The sequence below is a fragment of the Artibeus jamaicensis genome, unplaced genomic scaffold (assembly GCF_021234435.1).
Source record: "Artibeus jamaicensis isolate MK-2021 breed Jamaican fruit bat unplaced genomic scaffold, CSHL_Jam_final scaffold_916, whole genome shotgun sequence".
Taxonomy (NCBI): domain Eukaryota; kingdom Metazoa; phylum Chordata; class Mammalia; order Chiroptera; family Phyllostomidae; genus Artibeus; species Artibeus jamaicensis.
In genome coordinates, this window is record NW_026522059.1 from 331,244 (window position 1) to 353,533 (window position 22,290).

The following is a 22,290-nucleotide window of genomic DNA, read 5'->3' on the forward strand; positions in this document are numbered from 1 at the left end:
GCGGGTCCTCGCGGCCCTCGCCCGCTTCCGCTCGCCGCTGCCAAGTGGACTCTGCAAACTCCGGGCCACCGCCATACCGCCCGGGCCTACCTACTGCTGACGTCACTGCAGCCACGCCCCCGGGTGGGCGACACCAGCCTCCTGGCAGCCTCTCCCCTTCCCGCATGGCGCCGTCTTCCACGCGGTGATCGCAGCGGAGACTGTTCTTCCCACTGCCCCCGGGCTCAGGCGAAGCCGCGCCTCCACCCCCCAATGCCCAACACCCGCTTCTGCCGCCAGCCCCGCAGCACCTCACGGCTCCTACCGCCTCCAGGCTGCGTGCGGACCGCCGTCCTTGATGAGCTTCTGCCCACCATCTCGTCTTCACCTGTGTCCAGGTGTCCCGGCCAACTTTCCCAGTTGCACCTGGTCGGCCTCCCTCCCTGACCCCATCTGTTTATGAAACAGGTCCAGGAAATAGGCCAGGCCCCGCGCAGAAGTGCTTCCCAGGCATCTGAGAAATGGCAACACCAAGGCGTGAGCCTGGCTGTGCGGGACACACATTGCTGAATGCCTGCGCCGTGGACTGCCCCTGAGGCTGGGAGTTGGGGGCCGGAGGAGGGCTGTCCTGTCCACTCTTGAGAAACAAGGGACAGCAGTTTCCCACCCCAAACGAACAAAGGAATGAACTCTGTCGTATTTCTACATCAAAGGACACTAGGACTGGCCTGGCTTCTGTCCCAGGCTGCGCTGCCTCTCCACAGCAGGGCAGAAGCCCCAGGACTGTAGGGGGGTACCCCACCCCTGATGGAGCTGTGTGGAGTCAGTTCCCCTAAATGAGGCTGCTGGGCCCCAGGGGCAGCCAGAAGACAGTCCCTCCAGTGACCACCACTCCCATTCCACTCAGCCCTGACTTCCGCCCTCCCCTCCCCACCTCAGTCCCCCATGCCCAAGCCCATCTTCAGAATCTCCCAGCAGCCCCGTGTTCCCAAGCCCTTGAGTCTCCAAAACTGCTGTTTAAAGGAAAAAAAAGAAAAAGGAAATGTGTATTAAGAAGGATGACTCTCACACGGATATAAAATAAGCAACGTGTCGCATCCCCAAAGATATATCTAAGCAGTAAGCTCCAGAATTTGTCCCGTGGTTTTATATAGAAATAAGGATGTTACAGACATAATTAAAGTTCTCCAGATGAGAACATCCTGGACGAGGATGGATCCTAAATCCAGTGACTGGTGCCCTTCGAAGGACAAGGACAAGGAGAAGGAGGTCTGAGACACAGGAAAAGTCCCTGTGAAGACACTGACAGAGGCAGGAGTGATAGGCCACAACCAGTCAAGAATTGCTGGCAGCCTGGAAGGCTGGGGACGGACCTGGAGCAGATGCCTGCCCCCCGGAGCCTCCAGAAGGAGCCCCACGGGCACTTTGGTTTCTGACTCTGGCCTTCAGCTCTGTGGTAGGGTAAACTTTGGTCACCATAAGCCACCAAGTTTGTGGTAATTTGTTCCACCAGCAACTCAAAAACTAGTGCAGTGTGTCAAAGGTTTATTTAAGCCATTAACTGATGAGAGAACCAGGAGTGTGGTTCTAAGTTCAAAAGAGAAGTTCAAAACCTCAGATTTATATGGAGTGAAGGAAGGCTGAAATTAATTTTTAAAAGATGGAGATGCTTTTTCCACAGGCAAAACTAACAACAGTGTCTCCACAGGACCAAACTGATTTGCACGCCCGTGGAAAGGAGGGGCGTATGTTGCCGTTAGTCACTGGCAAGATCCAGAAGGGTGGACACAGACCCTGCGAGGGCTTCCACTGGAAGAATCAGTAATAGATTTTGTTTACTCCAAAGTTTAAAATTTTCATCACTGTCTTCCCTACCCCTTTGATTTTTTAAAAAACCTTTTATTACCCTGGCTGGTGTAGCTCAGTGGATTGAGCACGGGCCTGCAAACCAAAATATCTCGGTTTGATCCCCAGTCAGGGCACATGCCTGGGTTGCAGGGCAGTTCCCAGCAGGGGCCACTTCCCAGCAGGGGACACACGAGAGGCAACCATACATTGATATTTCTCTCCCTCTCTCCTTCCCTTCCCTTCTAAATATAAATTAATAAAATTTAAAAATTTTTAAAAATTTAAAAACACCCTTTTATTTATTAATTTTAGAGAGAGAGGGAAACATTGATTTGCTGTTCCACTCACGTATGTACGCCTTCATTGGTTGATTTCTTGTATGTGCCCTGACCAGGGAGAAGATTGAACCTACAACCTTGGTGTATCAGATGACACTCTAACCTACTGAGCTGCCCTTTTGTCAGCAAAGGAGATTTCAAATTAAGGGTCACTCTGGGCCGTCGAGTGCAGCTGCTCTTCACCCGCTTAACCAGTGTGGCCGCTGCCTGCACGGGTGCTCCAAGTGCTCCCAGACCGCCTGGACCGCCTCCAATCTGCTTGCTGAAGTTTTCCTAAGAAACCGCAGACTGACTTTCAAAAGGCTCTATTCCTTGTTTCTTCCAAGGTGAGAAACATACTTCCTATCATTTGGGCAAATTTCTAAGTTCCTGGGCCCAGTAGGAAGTGACCTTCCTGATCACTTGTAGGGCCCAGAATCCACAGAACTACGGGGTTTTGTGAGCACCGATGCCAGAAGCCACCCCGGTCCCATCAGAGCAGCCCATCACACCTGTGTCACGAGCAGCCCCAGCAGTATGACAGTCCACCAGCCTAGGGTTCATCACCAGTTTCTGGGTAGACCTTGGTAAAAGGAGTGACAGACTTCTAGTGAACCTAGAGGAATGTCCACATTGGTGAGAACAGTAAGGACACTCTCAGTAAAGGTCAGATTAGGAGGGTCAGGAGATGATTCAGTGAGCACCAGCTGTCATTTTAAAAGGTTGCACTTCAGCCCTGGTTGGTGTGGCTCAGTTGATCGAGCACTAGCCTGCAAACTAAAGGGTTGCTGGTTTGATTCCCAGTTGGGGCACATGCCTGGGGTGCGTGAGAAACAGCTACACATTGATGTTTCTCTGTCTCTTTCTCCCTCCCTTCCCCTCTGTCTAAAAGTAAATAAAATATTTTTTTAAAGGCTGCGTTTCAGTTTACAAAGAGTCTAGTAAATTTATATCATTTACAGATGGTTTTCTTTTAAGTTTTCAACTTTTTTTTTACTTTTAGAGAGGGGGAGGGATGGAGAAATGGAAACGTCAGTGTGTGGTTGCCTCTCCTGTGCCCCCTACTGGGGACCCGGCCTGCAACCCAGGCGTGTGCCCTGACTGGGAAATGAACTGGTGACCTTCTGTCCTCAGGGTGGTGCTGAATCCACTGGCTATTTTTATTTATTTATTTATCTATTTATTTATCTATTTATTTATTTATTTATTTATTTATTTATTAAGGTTTTATGTATTTATCTTTAGAGGGGAAGGGAAGGAGAGAGGGAGAGGAACATCAATGTATGGTTGCCTCTCGTGTGTCCCCTGCTGGGAACTGGCCTGCAACCCAGGCATGTGCCCTGACTGGGAATCGAACTGCAATCCTTTGGTTCAAAGGCCCGCACTCAATCCACTGAGCTACACCAGCCAGGGCTATTTTATTTTATTTATTTATTTTATCCTCACCCAAGGAATTTTTTTTTCATTGCTTTTAAAGAGAGAGGAAGGAGTGGGGAGAGAGTGAGAAATGTTAGTTGCCTTTTCTTTTTTTTTAATATTAAATTTTATTTAGTTACTTTTCAAGTACATTTTTTTAATCTATTTCTCCCATCCCCCCCCCCCGCTGTTAGTTGCCTTTTCTTATGCACCCTGACCAGAGAGGACTGAACCGGCAACCCGGGGGTTGCCCTGACTGGGAATCAGACCAGCAACCTTTCGCTTTGCAGGATGACACTCCATCCCAAACAACTGAGCCATACCGGCCAGCACTACCCAACATTTACATGTAAGAGAATACAGGGAATATTACACCTGATTTATAAATATGAGTGGATAGTTTTTATGTTCATTAAAAATTATGGAAACTGCCCTGGCTGGTAGAGCTCAGTGGATTGAGTGTAGGCTGTGAACCAAAGGGTTCAGTTCCCAGTCAGGGCACATGCCTGGGTTACATACAGGACAGGTGCCCAGTGGGGACCATGTGAAAGGCAACCACATGTTGATTTTTCTTTCTCCCTCCCTTCTCTCTACAATAAATAAAAATCTTTAAAAATAAAAACCCCAGAACCAAAATTAGTGTTAAAAAAATTATGAAAACTTTTATTGAAAAAAATGACATACAACATGAAATAATCCTAAGGTATCACACAGAAAACTTAAGCATATATGAAAAGTAACAGTAAGGCACTCAACTGAGTTGGGAGTGGAGGACGGAGAGACCCCTATTCGTATGCAGCTTCACGGGGAGTCTCGTGTGGCTGCTTGAAAACTCAGACCAGAAGGCGTTGGATTCCAACCGAGAGGTCAGGGTGGGCTGCACTAACACCCGAAGAACACGATTTGGCGGGAAGCCTGCACTCCTGCTGGCAGACAGCAGGCGAAGAGCCAGCAGGACTGGCACAGCGGGAGGACAGATCAACAGGACCACACGAGTTTAGGGGGAACACCGGCAAAGCTCCAGGGGCTTCTGCAGAGCCTATGACTTCCAAAATGTTGGGATTCACACTTTACAGGTGCAGCCTTGACCTGGGGAAGGTGGAGCACCTCTGCTGGCTGCCCCCTTATGGTCGGCACCTATGAACAAGCCTGATTAATACTGGCCCCGAACCTGTCCCTGGGGGAAAGGACAAACCTCTGGGGAAGCCCAAGACCCCCCTGGGAGACACTGGAGCCCTCTGCATGGGTGAAATCTTGCAGCCACTCTGGAAATCTGTCGGGCAGGGTTTGAAATGTTCAGCAGCGTTGCTGCTGCGCGACTGAAATTTTCCACCGGGAGGCAACAGGGAATCTTCCGGCCGCACCAACACAAACAGGTGCACAGAGCCCCCACCCTGTGGAGCTCCAGGAAGGGAAACCGCCCCTGGGATAGTGGGGAGGCCAGCACGGGGGGGGGGGGGGGGGGCGCTCCCTCAGTCGACCGATATCACAGGCAGGCAGAACGGTTAGTGTCAACCCAGCCAAAAGGACTCTTAACCAGGCCCCTCTCTAAAACCATCCCAGACTCCATCCTCATCTCCTTGCAGGTGTCTGACTCAAGGCTGCCGTGGGGGTGACAGCTGGTGGCCTTCCCAGGGACTGGCATTTAGATTTGGCACCCCCTCCAGAATGATTTACCACAGGGACCACCATGGGGTGGCCTGCCAGGAACCCCTCCCGTCTGCCTCCTCAGTGAGCTCGGCCCCCACTGTCGGCGCACAGGGATCCGACCTTCGAGGTCGGTCTGCAGCTTGCCCCATCAAACCAGTGCTTTGCCTGGATGCCCTCAAGACCACAATGGGGCCCAGTCCGGGTGGTACAGCTGAGGAAGGTCCTGCCTGTGTCCCACTTGGCCTGGCTGGGGTCAGAGGCCCTGGAAACCCTCCTTTGCAGGTGGAACAAGTCAGGGACACACCCTGCTAGGGAGCTGGAGGTGGGGGCTAGGAGAGGGAGGGATCACTGGGAGTGTGACAGGGGAGTTACAAGATAGATTGTCCCCCAGGCATGGGAAGATGGAGCAGAGCCTTGCATCCCACGTGCAAGCCAGTGTCTGGGCTGGAAGAGGCCAAGGAACCCCAGGGTGGTGGGCAGCAGGCTCCTGGACACTGGTGTGCATGGTCGGAGCGGCAGACGCTGGAACCCCTGATGGTCAGTGCCCTTGCTCCAGCCAAGGACCCAGCCACCCACCCCCACACTGTTTCAGGAAGGCTGGGAGGCCCCTTGGAATTCCCCGTTAGGGAGGGAGCCCCTTTAAAGGACCATTGTCCCATGTCCCCAGGTCAGGTAGTGGGGCTCTGAGCAGATGCAAATGAGCGGACTAGACCATTCAGTCACCCAGGGGCCATTACAGCTCCAAGCACATCAGAACCTACACCTGCCGGGGGCTCTGGAATGAGAAGCACTGGCCTGGGAAGATGAAAGACCCACCTCAGTCCCTTGCCCAGAGCCCAGCCCCTGTGGTTACTGCTCGGTCCCAGCTGAGGTGGCCACACCTGGGAGTGGAGGCTGCCTGGACCCGCCCTCTGGGACAACATGCTACCTTAGGTCCTGCCTGGGCCACGGCTTCCCTCCAGGGTCTCCTTCAAGTGCCCTGGCTCCAAGACTGAGAGGATCTTTGGGCAGAGCTGGGAGCCCCAGAGCAGCTTCTACCTACTGCCCAGCTGGAGGTTTGAGCACCCTAATAGGCCCCGCAGGCAGGGCCCAGCTCTGAGGGGCCTGGCAGGGTGGGCCGTCCTGCCTCCCTGGCCACCTGCCTCGGCTCTGGGCAGCCACAGGAGGGAAGGGCATGCCGGGCGGCTCTCAGGACTTGCTGTGCCACGTCCTCTTCCCCTGGGTGTTTTGAGTTGTTTCCTGCGGGGCACTGACCGGGAGGCGCTGCAGACTTCAAAGGGCAGCGGCTTCCTCCAACCCCCACTTCCAGCCCCAGGGTGATGCCCGGGGAAGGGGGGGTGCCGATGAGGGGGGTGGGGAGGGTGCACCCAGGGCTGTGCCACCCACCCCACCTTGTCCTCCTCTCTGTGTGTTCACTCACCACCACCAAAGCCCCCACCCCCAAATCAAGCAGCCAGGCTGAGCAGCCCATGCCGCACCCCCAGGTGGCCTCCTGGCCCAGGAGGCTAGGGCACGACTGGTGGCCTCCCCTTCTCATGGCTGGGCTGTGTGTGAGCCACCCAAGCCCATCCCCACCTAATGCCTGCAGGAACCCCAGACCAGAAGCTCTGGCAGTCAAGGTGTGCAGGCCTTGCCCTTGAGTCCATGGGGGTCTCCCTCATGTTCTGTTGGTCCCGCCAAGGTGGGTGGGGTGAGGCTAAAGAGGAACAACAGGAAGAGGCCCCCACGCTGGCCAAGTCAAGGAGCAGAACAATCATGGGAAGGAGCTGGGGGCAGGGACGGCAGCACTCGTTTCCTGATTCTCTCTGCCCCACCCCACTGTAGCCCCCACCTGCACGCCCCTCCGGCTGGGCTCAGGTGCTCATTCCAGTCCATGCTGGAGAGCCACGCGGTGCAGAGTGGGCTATGGCCGGCATAGACGATGACCCCTGCAGATGCCTGTCCCAGGGCGGCACAGGCTGCTCAGGAAGGAGGCCGCTGATGTCGGAATAAAGGGTTTGGGATCTTTGGGAGTCTGATCATGGAAAAAGCCAGGAACTGGAGGCTGGTAGCCCAGAGAAGGAGTCAATAGTCTTGAGGAGAAAGGTCCTGAGCCCCTCCTGTGCCTGGGGGTGGCAGCCGAGCCCCGGTGGAATCCCCAGAGAGCAGCAGGGGAGGAGACCACACCCAGGCCACAGGGCGGGGACTGCCCGCCCTGCCTGATAACTGAGCCTGGCTGGCTGGGCCCAGCAGCTGCCTGGAGGGGGCTGCGGGGCAGTGGCCCAGCAGGGAGGAGGCCTCCCCACTTAGCTGGAGACGCCAGATGGGCTGACACTGAGTGGACACCATACTGCCTCCAACCACCCACGCCTATGCGGGTCCCTGTCCTGGAAGTAGGCCTTTGCCATCCTCAGGGGCGAGTGGGGGGTGGGTCTGAGAAGCAATGGTCAGGGGTGGGGGGCAGGTAGGAGGCCTGGACTCAGAGGGCATGACCCCAGAAACCGTCAAAACAGTGTGTGGGGGGGTGGGTTCCGACGGAACCGCTGGACCATCGCTGAGGCTCCGGGGACGTCCACCTGCAGAAGAGGAGGGGCTCCTGGGATAGAAGAGCTTTACTGCACAATGAGCACACCAGGCCGGAGCACAGCACCGGGCCTGTCCAAGGCCCCAGTGGGGACCTTGCTTGGGCCGGAGTGCCAGGGGCCCCTGTGGAGTGTGCAGGGCCTGTGCTGGTGCCCTTGCATGGGGAGGGCCTCCCTGGGCAGTGGCCAGTCCACCTGAAGACACGTGGGGTGGAGTGAAGTCCCCACCTGCCCAGGTTTAGGGCCCACAGAGATCCACACAGTCCTTCCCACTGCGGAACACGTGGTAGATGCTGGTGGGAGGGAACATGGCAACCGCACCAAGCAGGGAGCCCACCTGGATGGCCACGCCAGCTGCCAGCAATGCTGGCTGGCCGCCCCCATGCAGCAGGGAGCTGGCGGCCACCTTCACGTATGAGAACAGCCACACAAACAGCACCCATGACAGCACCTGGGAGGCAGACAGAGCAACAGGCTGAGCATGTGGTGCCCCCGGCTCCACAGCAAACTCCCCTCCCACCCTGCTTGCTTCCGTGTCCCCAGTGTACTTACCACAAGCACGATCCCTGCAGGAGTGCCCACCAGGGGTGGGCAGGGGCTCAGGACTGCCAGCGCCATTAGGTAGGCCCCAAAGAGCATGCCCAGCAGAGAGAGACCGCCCAGCCCTGCCAGAGATCTGCCGGAGGAAAGCAGAAACTTAGGGCTGACTGTCCTGGGACCAGGTCCCCATCCCTAAGTCCCAGCCCGAGTGGCTTCGGGCCCCTGTGCACCTGCACAGCACGCCCATAGCCAGGAAGCAGGCGAGGGGGTTGGCGGCACTGCCCAGAACTGTGGCCAGGTGGTAGGCCAGGCGCCCATAGGGCAGGCAGGAGAAGCTCTGCACAGCAGGCAACACGCCATTGGTCAGTGCGTTGGTGATGGCCAGCAGGCCCAGCAGGCAGGCGCTGCGGGCAGAGAGCAGCTGCCGGGCCTCCAGGTCTGGGCCAGGGGTACTGGCCGCCACCTGGAAAGGTGGCTCCTGCAGTGGCGAGGCCTCTTCCTCGTCCTCCATTCCTGGGGCTCCTCCCTGCAGGCCAAGCCCCGGGCCTCCTGTGGGTGTGGATGGTGGTAACGGCAACAGCAGCAGGAGACCCTGGAAGGCAGCAGCCGAAGTGACCAGGAGAGCAGCAAGTATCCAGAAGAAGGTGCTGGCGGGAAAACGCTCTGGGAAATTGTGGGGAGGCCCAGGAGTGCCGTTGATGGCGGCCGGCGGGCACTCCAGGCGGCCCACACCCTGCGCTAGGGCGAGCACGCAGGGCAGCAGGGCACTCAGGCCCTGACCCAGAAAGAAGGACCGCAGGAAGGGGGGCGGCAGGTGGCTCAGGAAGGGCAGGAAAGTGACGTTCGAGGCACAGCAGGCCAGCGCCAACAGCAAGGTCAGTGTCAGGAAGGCCACGGAGTGGTTCTGCCCCGCAACTGGTGCCACCTGCTGCCACAGAGGCGCTAGCAGTGCAGTGCCCACCACACTCAACATCTGCACCACCTGAATGGGGGCCTGCTCGCCCTTGCTTGGGGCCAGCCGTTTCCACAGGGTCACTGCCAGCAGGCCCAGGTTCCCCAGCGCCAGGAGCACAGAGAGGTAGGAGGGGAGGCTCCAACCTGCAGGAAAAGATGGAGGCCACCTCAGAGGCTAAGGGACAAAGCAGCAGCAGCCCACCCTCTGGGGCCCTCATTTGCTGGCGCACTCTCACTCACCCTCAGGGAGGTCTTTCACCACAACCGGCAGCTCCACCCAGATCCCATTAATGGCAGCCCAGGAGCCCATGCCAAAGAGGGCTACCAACAGGTGGGTCAACACCAGACGGCCCAGCGGGGGTGCTGCCATTCAGCCAAGGCTGGAACCCCCAGGACAGGGCTGGGTCTCCACCTAGATCCAAAGAAGGTGCTTTCACTTTTCTGGAAACTGAAGAGCGTTTCTAGCCTGAAGGAAACAGATACACAGGCGGAAGGAAGCACAAGGAAGAGACGCAGGAGTCAGGAGGCCAGACAGCCAAGACCCAGGAAGAACGGAGATGGGGAGAAGGAGCCAAAATAAACGCCGTAGCACCTGTCTCCGGTGTCAGGACCGCGACACAGCAAGGCAGAGAAGCAGAAAGCAGGGTCCGAACTGCTACGGCGGCCCCTAAGGAAGGATGGTAACGAGGGAACTGGCTTCGGGTCTGAACTGTCGAGACTACCGCCAGCCTCACTCCAAAACAGACACGGGGACAAGGACTCCGTGACAGGGGTACCCCTCAGGTGCCACGCGTGTCTCTGCGTTTTCTGCGCCCACCTGGGAGTCCGGAGCTTTGGCGAGATCCAGGAGGCGGGAGCCCGGTGGGGATCTGAAGGGATGTAGCGGAGGCGAGAATCGCCCTCGTTGCGTGGGGTGGACGGTGGAGAGCAGCCCAGGGCGACAGAGCCCCCGCGCCTCCGGTGCAGCGCCCAAGTGCTCCCCGGCTTAGAGGCCGGCCGGCAGGACACGCGCCTCCGGCCCAGGACGGTGGCTCCAGCCCAGAGCCGGTGACTCTGGGGGATGTGGTCGGGACAGAGAAAGGACTCTCTCACCAGCCAGGACACTTAAAATCCACCGCCGGAAGTCCCGCGCCCGGAAGCTGGTGCTGAGTCTGCCGGGAAGGGGCCAGCCCCGCCCTCAAGCCCCGCCCCTTCCGCTCCACTGGGTAAGGCTCCCGGCTATGGCTACTGGTGTGGCGCGACGGGCCCGGCGCCGAGTCCGGGGCGCGCCGCCGGCTGGGGTGCGAGCCCGTTCGGCCGAGGACTGGTGGTGGGATCGGCTGGCGCCGAGCGGCTCCGGGTACCACCTGCTGCAGTCGGATAGCATGTTACTGGTGCTGCCCGGCTCGGGGCCCGCCCGCGCCCGCGCGCACAGGCGCGCCGCCCGCCGAGCTCAGCGGCTGCGGTTGCCTGGGTCGCGCGTCACAGCGGCCAAGGCCAGACCCAAATCCGCACCCGCACCTGCTCCAGCTCCTGCACCCGCGCCGCAGCAAGGACCCGACCCGGGCTGGGGCGACCGCATCCCTTTGGAAATCCTGCTGCAGATTTTCGGGTTGCTGGTGGCGGCCGATGGACCCATGCCCTTCCTCGGCAGGTACTCCGGAACCATGGAGCGCAGCGGCCTGGCTCTGGCTGACCTCTTGCGACCCAGCGGGTGGCAGAAGCGGGCACGTCTGAACGTGAGCGCGTACACACGCATACCAGAGAGCACAGTCTCTCCGGGAGTCCATTTGGAGCCCCAGGCGCCCGACTTTGCGCTGAAATGTCCTCAGCTTTGTAAGAGCTGCGGCGTCCAGTGGGGTGGCATCTACCACAAAAGGCCCTGCCCTTCAGCAGAGTTTTTCTTCCAGGGCTGCACGCGTGTGCCGCCGCTGGCGCGAGGCCGCTTCCCAGCCTACTCTGTGGCACACCGTCACCCTGTCGCCGCCACTGGCTGGCCGCCCTACAAAAGGGGGGGCCAAGGCTGAGAAGAAGCTCCTTGCTTCCCTGGAGCGGTTTATGCCCAATCGGTGAGGCGTCCCCTCTTTTTTTTTATCCCCTACTGCACCTGTGTTGTGTGGAAAGGCCCAGCCCCTTCCAGCGCCGAGGTGATGGGTGGGGAGGATCCAGAAGAAGAGACGGCATGGGGACACCGGGCAGGATTGCTTCTGCCGTTCCTGCAGGTTCTCGCAGCTCCAGAAGCTGACCCTCATCCACTGGAAGTCCCAGGTACATGCTGTGTTGAAGGTGAGTACCCACAGCTTCCCTGCATGTCAGCTGCCACACTCTGGGCTTGCCTGTTATTTGCGGGGACTGGGTCAGGCATCGCAGGGCCCAGCGCTGTCCCATGGGAATACCCATGGGGCTACCTGCCTGGTTCTCCTGTTGTCTCCTCCACCAGTGAGATGCTAGACGGAGGAGCCCCAGGTGGGCTCAGCGCGGACAGAAGGAGGTCAGAGCTGAGGCGGTAGAGTGTAACCAGCCCCTGGTTTCATTCTTGTCGCCACAGCCTGCCCTTCTCTGATCCCACTGGAACTTTGTCTTTCACAGCTTGTAAGCGAGTCCTGTCCTCGGCTCACCTTCCTCAAGCTTTCCGACTGCCACGGCGTGGCCCCTAACTCTTTGACTGTGCTAGCCAGAGCCTGCCCTCAGCTCCACAGCCTGGACATACAGCATTCCACGGTGAGCCCTGCGTTCCCAGGGGCCCCGAGGAAGCCCAAGCCAAGGTGACAGGTAACCCTGTGCTGGGTCCCCAGGTGGAGTCCACGGCTGTTGTGAGCTTCTTGGAGGAGGTGGGGCCCCGTATGCGCAAGCTGTGGCTGACCTGCAGCTCCCAGACAACAGCCATCTTGGGTGCACTGCTGGTAGGTTGGTGACAGGCAGGAGCAGAGTGGGTGCGGAACCAGGGAGTGCCAGGCCACCGACCCACTTCACTCCCACCGCTGCAGAGCAGCTGCTGCCCCCAGCTCCAGCTCCTTGAGGTGAGCACGGGCATCAGCCGAAACAACACTCCGCTCCAGCTGCCTGTGGAGGCCTTGCAGAGAGCCTGCCCCCAGCTGCAGGTACCTGACACCCCACCTCTCCCCGCTGTCACTCCTCTCCCCACCTGCAGCCTGGGCCTTGCTCCCAGGTACTACGGCTGCTGAATCTGGTGTGGCTGCCCAAACCTTCTGGGCGAGCAGCGACTCCTGGCCCAGGCTTCCCCAGCCTCGAGGAGCTCTGCCTCGCCGGGCCCACCTGCAACTCAGTGAGCGACGAGGCCTTGGGACGCCTGCTGCACAGCTCCCCTAATCTGCGCCTTCTGGATCTGCGAGGCTGCGCCCGAATCACACCTGCTGGCCTGTGTGACCTGCCATGTCGGGGTCAGCTCTCCCTGGGTGGTGGTGGCAGGGAAGGTGTGATGTGGGGACTCTTGCCCACCCACAGCTCATCCCCACTTCTCTCATCTCTAGAGCTGGAGCAGCTTTACCTGGGCCTGTATGGCATGTCAGACCGGCTGACTCTAGCCAAGGAGGGCAGCCCCCTGTTGACCCAGAAGTGGGCCCACACTCTGCGGGAACTGGACTTGAGTGGCCAGGGCTTCAGCGAAAAGGACTTGGAGCAGGCCCTAGCTGCCTTCTCAGGCACCCCTGGGGGTTTACAGCCAGCCCTGTGCTCCCTCAACCTCAGGGGCACTCGGGTCACACCAAGCACAGTCAGGTCAGCACCCCCTCCTCCAGTCCCTTGGAGCCAGTGTGACACGCTCCCCACCCTGCCTGGCTTGCCAGTTCCAGGGTCCAAAAGGGGAGCGCATACTGGCCAAGCCTCTGTTTGGGGTCAGCCTAGGGGACACCAAGGGGACTGGGACTGGGGGCCTTGGTGGCTAGGGTGGCAGGACCAGCTGTTGCACATGGGCAGAGGGGGCTCCCCAGCCTGGCCCAGCCCTGCCAGGGCCTGGGTCTCCTGGGGGCCAGTGGCTCACCCCACGGCCTACCCTGCCCTGCAGCTCTGTGATCAGCAGCTGCCCAGGCCTGCAGTTCCTCAACCTGGAGTCCTGCCGCTGCCTCCCGAGGGGCCTGAAGCGGGCCTACCGGGGCCCCGAGGATGTCCAGCGGTGCCTGGAGCAGCTGCTCACCAGCCCCCCCTCCCCCAGCTAGGCATCCTGGCCCTACACCCTTCCCGTTTTGGATGTTGGGACATTTTGTTACAATAAACACTTTTAAGAACTCTGTGTGGTCCTTGGGGTTGGAGTGAGGGGACAGGGCTCATACCTGAGGGAGCCACTCGGAGCTACAGCTGGCCTGGAGCCTGCGCTGTTTTTGGGGTGTGACCCCAGATCTTACTGCTGGACTGGAATCCTGAGCTAAGTGTGCATGTGCCCGCCCTGGGGGACGGGGGCGCCTCAGTGGGCCGTCTGTGGCCATGTATGAGGCTCTGGCCTGGGCAGATATGGTGATGGAGAGGGGAGGGCCCTGCTCAGCCAGGGTCTTTGTGAGGTACACTTGCGTACAGATTTCTGTACACCTTAGGGCTGGGGTGTCCCACCACCCCATCCTTCAGTTAAGGATTTGAACCAGGTTTTACAGGGGTCCTTCCATGGGTAGGGCAGGACCAGCAAGGAAGTGAATGCCCAACATAGTGACCCGGCCAGGAGACCCTATTGAGAAGGGGAAATCAACAGTATGGACCCTTCTAGAACCCACCACCTCAGGCTTCTAGAACGCGATCTGCAGCCCAGTCTGGACCACCTCTCTGCTCCCTTGCCTGCCGCCTATGAGCTCCAGCTCCTTCCTGGACTGCAGCCCTGGAAACTTTCTTCCAGGTAGGAGGGCAACTGTGGGCAGTGGGTGGTGCTGAAGTGCCGCCCAGCTGACCACCTGTGCCTGACCAGACCCAGGCCCCCAACGACTGGATCAGCGGCCTTTCCAAGTCTTCCTTCGGAAAGCGCTTCCAGCTCTGGAACCTAGGACTCTTTTGCAACGAGCGCCACCTGGCTAAGCGCCTCAAGAGCAACAGCTTCTACCCTTTCACGGAGCAGCAGCCCAACGGTGCGCGCGTCCGGGCGGGGCCAAGACGCAGGGGTGGGGCCTGGGACTGGGGTTGGGGGTGGGCGCTGGGGCGGGGACAGCAGGTGATGGGTGTCCGAGGCAGAACCCTGGTGCTGCCACTCCTGCGAAGAGCAGGGGCTGACTGTTCTCACGCGCCCCGGCCGCACCACCGCAGTCTTCGTGCTGGAGTACTACCTGGATACTCTGTGGAAGGGGATGCTGCTCTTTGTCGTCTGCCTCTTCCTGGTCAGCTTCGGCCTGGTGAACCAGGTCGGAGCTCCGGGGCCCGCCTCCCCTCCCCTCCCCACCTTCCCCGGGGGCCAGAACAGAACTGAGATGTTCCCCGCGGCGCCCACAGGTGAAGAAGCAGGAGACGTGGGTCTTCCCCGCGTACGGGGTGGGCGTGGGCCTGTGGATCATGATCTCATCGCTGCCGCGCCGCCGCCTGGTGCTGAACCACGACCTCGGCATGTACAACTTCTCCATCCAGGGCCACACTGTGTTTCAGGGGCCCTTGCACCTGCTCTACGTGCGCCTGGCGCTCAGCTCTGACGGTGACGCACGCACGCACGCACGCACGCAGGGGGGTGGGGAGGGCGTGCGAGGGGAGGGGGCGGGTAAGCCAGAGCTGCGCAGTTCCCTGGAGCCCCCGGGCCCCACCCCTCCCCCACGTTTCCTCCACCTCCCACGCCCCCCAGGCTGAGTTACCTGCCCTCCGCTAGCTTATGGAAGGTGCTTCTTCCAACTGGTTCTGTGCGGCCACAAGCTAGAGCCACTGGTGCTGGTGCAGCTGTCCGATCGCTATGAGGTGGGTCCGGCTCCAGCCCGCCCTGGCCTCAGACAGACTCTCCCTCTCTTCCTTGGCTCAACGTAACATTCACCACTGCTTAGGCCTTAGGATGGGGCCATTTTGCAGGCAGTCCTGGCCTGGCCTTTGCACTGGAGCCAACGGTGGAGTGGGTGCTGCTGGGGCTGACCGGCAGGCCTGGCGGTGCGGTCTGGCGAGGGAAGGGGGCGCCTCGGGAGGGGTGGTAGCGGCGGGGGCCTCTCCTGTCCCAGCGAGAACTGAGTACCACACGCTCCCCCAGCAAATGGAATTCCTGGGCCGTCACATTGCCCGGAAGCTCAACATTAACTACTTCGACTGCCTGACTACATCCTACCGGCACGTGGTCCGCCACTGGCCACTGGGGGCCGCCTTCAGCCCGAGCATCTTGCAGCGCAAGACCAGAGCCTGCGACAAAAGCTGCCAGTCGGACCTGAACCTGGACGTGTGACGCTATGGCCTGCCCTGCCCTGCCCCCCTTCCCTCATCGCTGGACTGCACTCTCCCTTCCCCTCCAGTTTCTCTTGAAGCCCCATCCAGCCACTGGCCCTCTCTCAGTAAAGCTGACGTTCAGTCCCAGTGGTCTCTTCTGCAGGCCTGGGGAAGGCTCCCCTGCAGGATCTCCTTCTAGCACCCCCTTCCCAGGGCCTCCAGGCTGCTGTCAGGGGGTCGGGGCTGAGTGGTGGGGGTATCTGTGGGACTCAAGGCTGAGGACCACCGGGGCTCCGGGAGGTAGGACCCATCATCAGAGAGGGGTGGGGTGTGGGCTGCTCCGCCCTCTCCAATGGCAGTACTGAGCTGGTCCTGCCTGGCTTCAAACGCTGACCAGTGAACAGAATCCCGGAGTCGGAATCTGACGATCCCATCTGGGTCGGGCCTGTCCTTGGTCTGCTCAGCAGTGGGGCTGGGCACAGCCACAGGTCCAAGGCCTGTGCCTGGAGGTGCGTCCTGGACTAGACAGCCCAGAAGTCCCTGTGGCAGAGCTCTGGGCCAGGGCTCACCACCAGCTGGAGGGAGACCCTTGTGTCTGCTGGAACCCCAGTGCATGTCCCCTTATCCAGTGGGTGTTCCTGTCCCGTCCCGTCCCCCCCCCCCCGCCCCGGGTGCTGGGAGCTGCTGTGGCAGCAGAGAAGGCAGTGAGGCATGGGGACCCAGGAGGCATGCCTGGCACTGTCCACCTGGTTTTCCTGGTCATACACTCCCTTGTGGCCCTGCTGGCAAATTAGGTCTTGGTGCACTGCTTCAGCTGAGTGCCCCTGGAGCCAGGACCAGCTGAGGCGTGATTTACAGGGCCCCCTGCAGAGTGAAAATGTGCAGGGGGCCCTCGTTAAAAAGTTGCAAAGAATCTCCATGAGGTGACACTGGAGCACCAAGCCACAGGCCCTTCTGAGCTTAGGGCTTTGTGCGGCTGCTGTGGTCACCTGCCCCTAGACACGGCCCTGCCCAGAACCATGGCCCAGAACCTCTAGTCTTGAGGCTTTCACCACCAGCACCCTTACCTGGGGCAGGGTCCAGCGGCTGCTGGAACTGCTTTAGGCCATCCCAGGCACAAGTGCAGGACTCCTGCCCCTCAGAAGATGGGGTCCAAGTTGTCCCAAGAGTGGCAATGCCCAGCTTTTACCAAGGGGACAGGCTCAAGAGGGTGGGCACTGAAAGTGTGGGGACCGTGTTGTGGGGGAGGCGAGGAGCGTGGGGTGTGGGCCACGCAGCTAGGCTGGCTGGGCGACGCCCTGCAGCCAGATCCACAGTGCCCAAGCTGCCTGTTAGCTTTAGACAGGAATGAGAAGGGCATGCCAGCTCGTCCGACTCTGAGACGCTGCTCAGAGGAGTCTGCAAGGCTTCAGGTTGGGGACTAGGTCTCATCTGCAAATTCCCTGCCCTCCTGAAGGCGGTGACGGATCTGGGGGGATGGGGTTTGCAACACACAGACTGAAGAACCTTTCTATTGCCAGGGGGTGGGTGCCTCTAGTAAGGATCAAGGCCAGGCCTCCCTGACGATGCCACATTGACTCACACAAGGAGCTGGGGTTTCTGTGGAGCCCTGGGCAGAGGGTGTGATGCAAGACTGAGCTGGGTGTGCTGAAGAAGCTGCAGGGCGATGCCCTGGTCTGAAAGGAGAGGATGGGAAGACAGGAGGCTGCAGCTCTTTGCCACCGGAAACCAGTGGGGAGTTGTGAGCAGAGATGCACTAGGATCCTGGAGGGAGGGGAATGGGCCAGGAGGTCGTGGGAAAGGAGCTGGAAGAGAAGGGCAGCTGGGACTCTGAAGGGGCAGGAGTGGGGACAGAGAGGACCCGGGCAGGTCCGAGCCATGGTTTGAGGCCACAGCAGGCTGGGTCTGCTGACAGGCAGGGTGCAGGCGAGAAGGGGGGGAACTCAGGGTGAGTCCAGGGTTTCTGGCCTGGGCACGGGGCCTGGGGTCAGGAGAGGAGAGACTGAGGAATCAGGAGTTCCGAGTCAGGGGAGGTTCAGCACACCGGTTGAACCTCACTGGAATAGGGTGTGGAAAAGGAAGAACGGTAGTTTACAGAAGAAACTCCTGGCAGACAGCACCTTCACTGAGTGACAGGTCGGCATCAGCAGTGGGGAGTCACGTGGACAGACCCTCTGCTGGGATGCAGTGACCACCTCGCCTCTGAGGTCTCCCCTCCACACCCAGACCCTCAACCAGTCATCATCACATCAGACAGACCCCAACTGAGACGAATTCTCCAAAACTGACCAGTCCTCCTCACAATGGCCAAGGCCATGGAAACGAAAGGAGACAGAGAAACTGCCGCCTGCGTGCAGTCTGGTGCCTGGACCGTACGCTGACATCCTTCCATCGTCCCTCCTGGCCCCTGTGCTGTCTGGGTGTGCGTCTGATTCCTGCGTTTGTTACGGACCACAGACACGGTGTCATTCGTTTGTTTTTTATCTGCTGGTTACTGAGCCCATTCACAGAAAAGCCAGGAGGAAGCAAATGGAAAGAAGAGAGCAGTTGGGAGATTCTGCATGAAGAGGTTTAAGGGTTCCTCACTGAATAAACAAAATGTTCTTCATGGGAAAATAAGGGGCTTGGGGAAGATGAGAACTTTGTTATTGTTTATTTAATCAGTTGAGTGTCTTTTATTTTTGAAGATTTTATTTATTTATTTTTAGAGGGGAAGGGAGGGAGGAAGACAGGGAGAGAAACATGTTCAGTTGCCTCTCTCAGGCCCCCAACTGGGGACCTGGCCCACAACCCAGGCACAGGCCCTGACCAGGAACCAGACCGGTAAGCCTTTGGTTCATAGGCCGGTGCTCAATCCACTGAGTCACACCAGCCAAGGTAGTGGAGTATCTTTTAAATATCAAGAAAGAAAGTCTATACATGTACCCACTGTCTTACAATTTCCATAGTTTTCATTTCTGGAGACCTAGACTTTCGTCGGGGGCCACTTCCTTTAGGGTGTCCTGTGGTGCAGGTCCTCAGTGGCAAGCTCTTACGGCTTCTGTGTGTCTGAAAAGCCCATGGCACTTGGGTTTCTGAAAACTGTTCTTCCTGGGTGTAGGGTTCTAGGTAAGCGGCGCTTTATTTACCGATGTGGGAGAGAGAGAGACATATCAGTCTTGCTGTTCCACTGATTCATGCACTCATTGGTTGACTCTTGTGTTTGGTCTTCCTGACTGGGGACCACACCTGAAACCTCGGCGTGTCAGGGTGACACTCCAACTAACTGAGCTGCCTGGCCAGGGCCTCTGTCTGCTGCTCTTAATGTTTCCCTTTATCACTGGATTAAGATGTGGCCTGGTGTGATTTTCTTCCTATAATGTGTGCTTGAGGGTTGTCCACCTTCTTGGATCCGTAAGTTTATCATTTCCATTAAATCTGAAAAAATTTGGGCCACCATTTCAACCAGTATTTTTTTCCAGTCCCTCCTCCCTTTCCAGACTCCACTGCATGTGTCTCAGGCCCCTTGAGCCTGTGCCACAGCTCACTGAGACTGTCCTTTTCTTCCCCCGCCAGGTTTCACTTTGGGTCGTTTTTACTGTAGGTCTTCAGTTCCACTCATCTGCAGACTCGTTCCACTAATGGATCAATTCCTTCTTGTGTATGTTTTTTTTTTTTTTTTTAATCTCAGCCATTGCAATTTTCATTTCTAGAAATTCGGCTTGGGTCTTTTTAATACCTTCCATGTCTCTTCTTAACATCTTAAGTCCTGCCCTGGCCAGGTGGCTCAGTCGGTTGGAGTACTGCCCCTGCATGGAAAGGTTACGTTTCGGTTCCCAGGCAGGGCGCGTACCTAGGGTTCAGTCCCTGGTCGGGGAGCTTATGAGAGGCCACCTGTGAATGTTTCTCTCTCGTATCGATGTCTCTCTTTTTCTCCCTCCCTCTCCCCCTTCCTCTCTCTCTAAAATCAATAAATATATCCTCGGGTGAGGACCTTCTTTAAAAGGACATTTCAGTCTTTCCTCCAGCCCCCAGAACTGGGATGGAGTCCCAACCACGGCGCTGCCCTTGTCTACGAATCCTATCGCCTGTGCCATTTCTGGCTCAGTTCTGATTGTTGATTTGGCTCTTCATTTTGAGTAGTGTTTCCTGGCTCTGTGACCACCTGGTAATTTCAGCACTGGCAGCCAGATGTGAACTGAACACTGTTGGGCTCCAGATGGTGCTGTCTTCCTGTGACCAACCCTGATGTTAGCTCTGCAATGCAGCTCCGTCAGAAACTGTGAGCCCAGCCCTGGCCTGTGGGGCTCAGTGGATTGAGTGCCGGCCTGCGAATCAGAGTCACGGGTTCAATTCCTGGTCTAGAGCGCATGCCTGGGGTTCGGGCCGGGCCCCCAGTCGGGGCGCTGGGGAGGCAGCCAGACGCTGACGTTTCTCTCCCTCTTTTCCTCTCTCCCTTCCCCTCTCCAAAAAATAAATGAATAAAATCTTAAATAAGTAAATGAAATATGCATTAATTTTTTTTTAGTCCTGGCTGGTGGATTGAGCACTAGCCTGTCACCCAAATGGCCGCCGTTTTGATTCCTGGTTGGGGCAACCACACACCGGTGTTTCTCTCCCTCTCTTTCTCCTTCCTCTCTCTCTAAAAATAAATAAAATCTTTTAAAATTTTGTTTAAAAAGGAAGAAATTGTGTGACCCTTTCAGGCCTTACTCCTAATCTTGGTTAGGAGGTCTCACAGTGGAGTTTCATTTAAAGTTCTGCCCTTGGTGGAGAAAACCCTCCCAAGTGTCCGACCTGACACCTGGGGACTATGAGCTTCCCACCCACGTGAGCTCCAGGGGCTGTTCCTTCTCATCCTCTCGGGTGGCTCCTTCCCCAGACTCCAGAACAGTCCTCAACACCCACCCCTCCGTGGCCCAGGCCACGCAGCCCACAGTTCGCTTCTCCCCACACTCCACGGCCTTCCACCGCCTCTCCACCCGCCCTCCCCCGCCCCAACTCTCACCAGCCTGGGCCGCCCTTCACTCTGATGAGCTCCTTGTCCTGGGCTTGGCTGTGGGCCCCAGGAGCACAGCAGCCGGCGCTGCTGCTATCACTTTGCCCAGCAGAGCACAGATGAGAGTTCAGGGCAGGTCTTCATGGTGAGGGCGGAAATGGTTCCAGACATGCCCACATCTCCACCTTCTTGTCAACAGCACCCATGCCCCCCCACAGCCTGTCCCCGACAAAGCCCAGAGGCAGGCCCTGCTGTGGCCTGGAGGGCGGGACCCCCACCACTGAGAGTCCTGGAAGGGGCTGTATGTAGGTCTTCCACCCTGAGCTGCAGGTGGGGAGGGGCTGCAGGGCCCTGAGCCCCATTTCACAGGTGGGACACGGGGGTTGAGCCGGCAGCAGCAGGTCAGGTGCCACAATTCTGTACCCAGGACACCAACGTGCTTCCAGGAAGGAAAGACACCCCGTGCCCCATTCTGCCCAGGAAGAGAAGTCTGGGCTGCTGAGGCGCCAGGGAGCCAAGGTCGGGTCCTGGCAGCCAGGGAGGGAGCTGTCCGGGAGTGGACCCTCTAGGCTGGCCTGGGCTGGGCTGGGGCCGCCCAGGGTGGGGGAGGGGGGTGGAAGGTGAGGACAGGGCCCAGGGTGGGCACGTACATGCCTCCGGGCTCTGCTGGGGCAGGGTGCCAGGGACACTATGCTTGGCGTCTGACTCAAAGCCCAGCCTTTTGGAGACAGGGGACCAGCTGGGGACTGCAGGTGGCACGCCCAGAAGCAGAGGGAGGCAGAAAGGGGCACCGAATGGACATCCCTCCGGTCTCATCTGGAAGAGGGGCTGGCCCAGCAGCACTGTGCACCAGGACTGGGGACAGAGTCCCCGAGGCTCAAAGCTGGGTCTGCTGGGGGATGCAGTGGAGTCGCCTGGGGACCCCAGTCTCCTTTCCCGCAACGAAGCCCCTCACATGTCCCCAGCTCTCAGAGGGACAAATGCAGGACGGCGGGGCGGAGGGAAGCTGGGACTTTGCAAAGGCGAGAGAATCACCAACTGCCCTTTCCCAGCCTCCTGGCCGGACCCCAGGACTAGGCGCAAGGACCTTAGGACGGTGAGGAAGCCGGGCACATGTGCGCTGCGCACCCGGGAGGCTTCGTACCGATGGCCCAAGCCTGGGCCCAGCTGCCCCTCCCCGCCGGGCGCCCCAAGGGGTTGTGAGCTCCACCAGAGGGGCGAGAGCAAGGGCCGTCCGAATGAATGGTCCCCTCGGGAACGCCGTGGCGGGGCGCATGTGTCAGGGCTCTGAGACCCCCCTCTTCCGAGAGGGCCGGGGGCCAAGGGGCTGGGGAGTTGACAGAGAGAGAGGCGGGGCCGTGGACAGCGAGCGGATTCGGACAGCTGGGGAACAGTGAAGGGCGATCGAGGAAAGAGGTGAAGATGGAGGGACAAAGGTCAGGGCCAGAGCGACAGGGTGACGGGGACTAACGGAGGGGGACGGGGATGCAGTCGGGGAGCAGCCACGGGGCAGACTGTTTGGGAGGACGAGGTGAGGAGCTGAGCCTGGCACGTGCCTCCGGCACCTGGCGGGTTCGTCCTGTAATTAGGCCTCAGTCCAGATGGGCCCCCAGTCCCGCAATCAAAATGCTAATTGGCCCCGAGCCTCCGGCTGCGCCTCGGCGGAGCCCCCCTGGGAGGGAGCAAGGACCGGCGGCTCGCTGGCTGAAGATCCCGGTCCCGCCCCCACTTCGGACCTCGCCGC

The 22,290-nt window shown here is 58.9% G+C and overlaps 3 protein-coding genes across 7 annotated transcripts; 2 read left to right on the forward strand and 1 right to left on the reverse strand.

Moving 5' to 3' along the window:
* Positions 1-4,196: 4,196 nt before the first annotated feature.
* SLC52A2 (solute carrier family 52 member 2) lies at positions 4,197-10,398 on the reverse strand. Of its 4 annotated transcripts, XM_037166568.2 has the most exons (7): positions 10,083-10,398; positions 9,858-9,932; positions 9,506-9,677; positions 9,294-9,409; positions 8,542-8,903; positions 8,324-8,447; positions 4,197-8,222 (listed from the first exon to the last, which is right to left on the reverse strand). In XM_037166568.2, the coding sequence occupies exons 3-7, from the start codon at positions 9,633-9,635 to the stop codon at positions 8,010-8,012; spliced, it is 945 nt and encodes a 314-aa protein (XP_037022463.2). In that variant the 5' UTR covers positions 9,636-9,677; positions 9,858-9,932; positions 10,083-10,398; the 3' UTR covers positions 4,197-8,009. The 4 variants fall into 4 exon arrangements, with proteins under 4 accessions (XP_037022463.2, XP_037022460.2, XP_037022461.2 ...); XM_037166565.2 differs by having other exon boundaries at positions 8,542-9,409; XM_037166566.2 differs by having other exon boundaries at positions 8,542-9,409; positions 9,506-9,731.
* A 43-nt stretch (positions 10,399-10,441) lies between these two features.
* Positions 10,442-13,490, forward strand: FBXL6 (F-box and leucine rich repeat protein 6). 2 transcript variants are annotated; one of them, XM_037166544.2, is made up of 9 exons: positions 10,443-10,898; positions 11,155-11,313; positions 11,467-11,530; positions 11,834-11,965; positions 12,040-12,147; positions 12,232-12,345; positions 12,414-12,645; positions 12,736-12,982; positions 13,269-13,490. In XM_037166544.2, the coding sequence occupies exons 1-9, from the start codon at positions 10,486-10,488 to the stop codon at positions 13,417-13,419; spliced, it is 1,620 nt and encodes a 539-aa protein (XP_037022439.2). In that variant the 5' UTR covers positions 10,443-10,485; the 3' UTR covers positions 13,420-13,490. The 2 variants fall into 2 exon arrangements, with proteins under 2 accessions (XP_037022440.2, XP_037022439.2); XM_037166545.2 differs by lacking the exons at positions 12,040-12,147; positions 12,232-12,345 and having other exon boundaries at positions 10,442-10,898; positions 12,396-12,645.
* A 194-nt stretch (positions 13,491-13,684) lies between these two features.
* TMEM249 (transmembrane protein 249) lies at positions 13,685-15,715 on the forward strand. Its single transcript, XM_037166444.2, has 6 exons — positions 13,685-13,714; positions 14,154-14,310; positions 14,486-14,580; positions 14,669-14,864; positions 15,033-15,118; positions 15,399-15,715. Exons 1-6 carry the CDS (start codon positions 13,685-13,687, stop codon positions 15,585-15,587), a joined length of 753 nt encoding a protein of 250 aa, XP_037022339.2. The 3' UTR covers positions 15,588-15,715.
* The last annotated feature ends 6,575 nt before the right edge of the window (positions 15,716-22,290 follow it).

Bases quoted from the DNA above. Each gene is read 5' to 3' on its own strand.
- SLC52A2 (XM_037166567.2), bottom strand. From the start codon at position 9,635: ATGGCAGCACCCCCGCTGGGCCGTCTGGTGTTGACCCACCTGTTGGTA. The intron at 9,410-9,505 runs GTGAGTGAGAGT...CTTTTCCTGCAG, and splicing joins GGTGAAAGACCTCCCTGAGG to GTTGGAGCCTCCCCTCCTAC. The intron at 8,448-8,541 runs GTGCACAGGGGC...TTCCTCCGGCAG, and splicing joins GCTATGGGCGTGCTGTGCAG to ATCTCTGGCAGGGCTGGGCG.
- TMEM249 (XM_037166444.2), top strand. From the start codon at position 13,685: ATGTATGAGGCTCTGGCCTGGGCAGATATG. The intron at 14,311-14,485 runs GTGCGCGCGTCC...GCACCACCGCAG, and splicing joins CACGGAGCAGCAGCCCAACG to TCTTCGTGCTGGAGTACTAC. The intron at 14,581-14,668 runs GTCGGAGCTCCG...CGGCGCCCACAG, and splicing joins GCTTCGGCCTGGTGAACCAG to GTGAAGAAGCAGGAGACGTG.
- FBXL6 (XM_037166544.2), top strand. From the start codon at position 10,486: ATGGCTACTGGTGTGGCGCGACGGGCCCGGCGCCGAGTCCGGGGCGCG. The intron at 11,314-11,466 runs GTGAGGCGTCCC...CCGTTCCTGCAG, and splicing joins GAGCGGTTTATGCCCAATCG to GTTCTCGCAGCTCCAGAAGC. The intron at 12,646-12,735 runs GTCAGCTCTCCC...TCTCATCTCTAG, and splicing joins GTGTGACCTGCCATGTCGGG to AGCTGGAGCAGCTTTACCTG.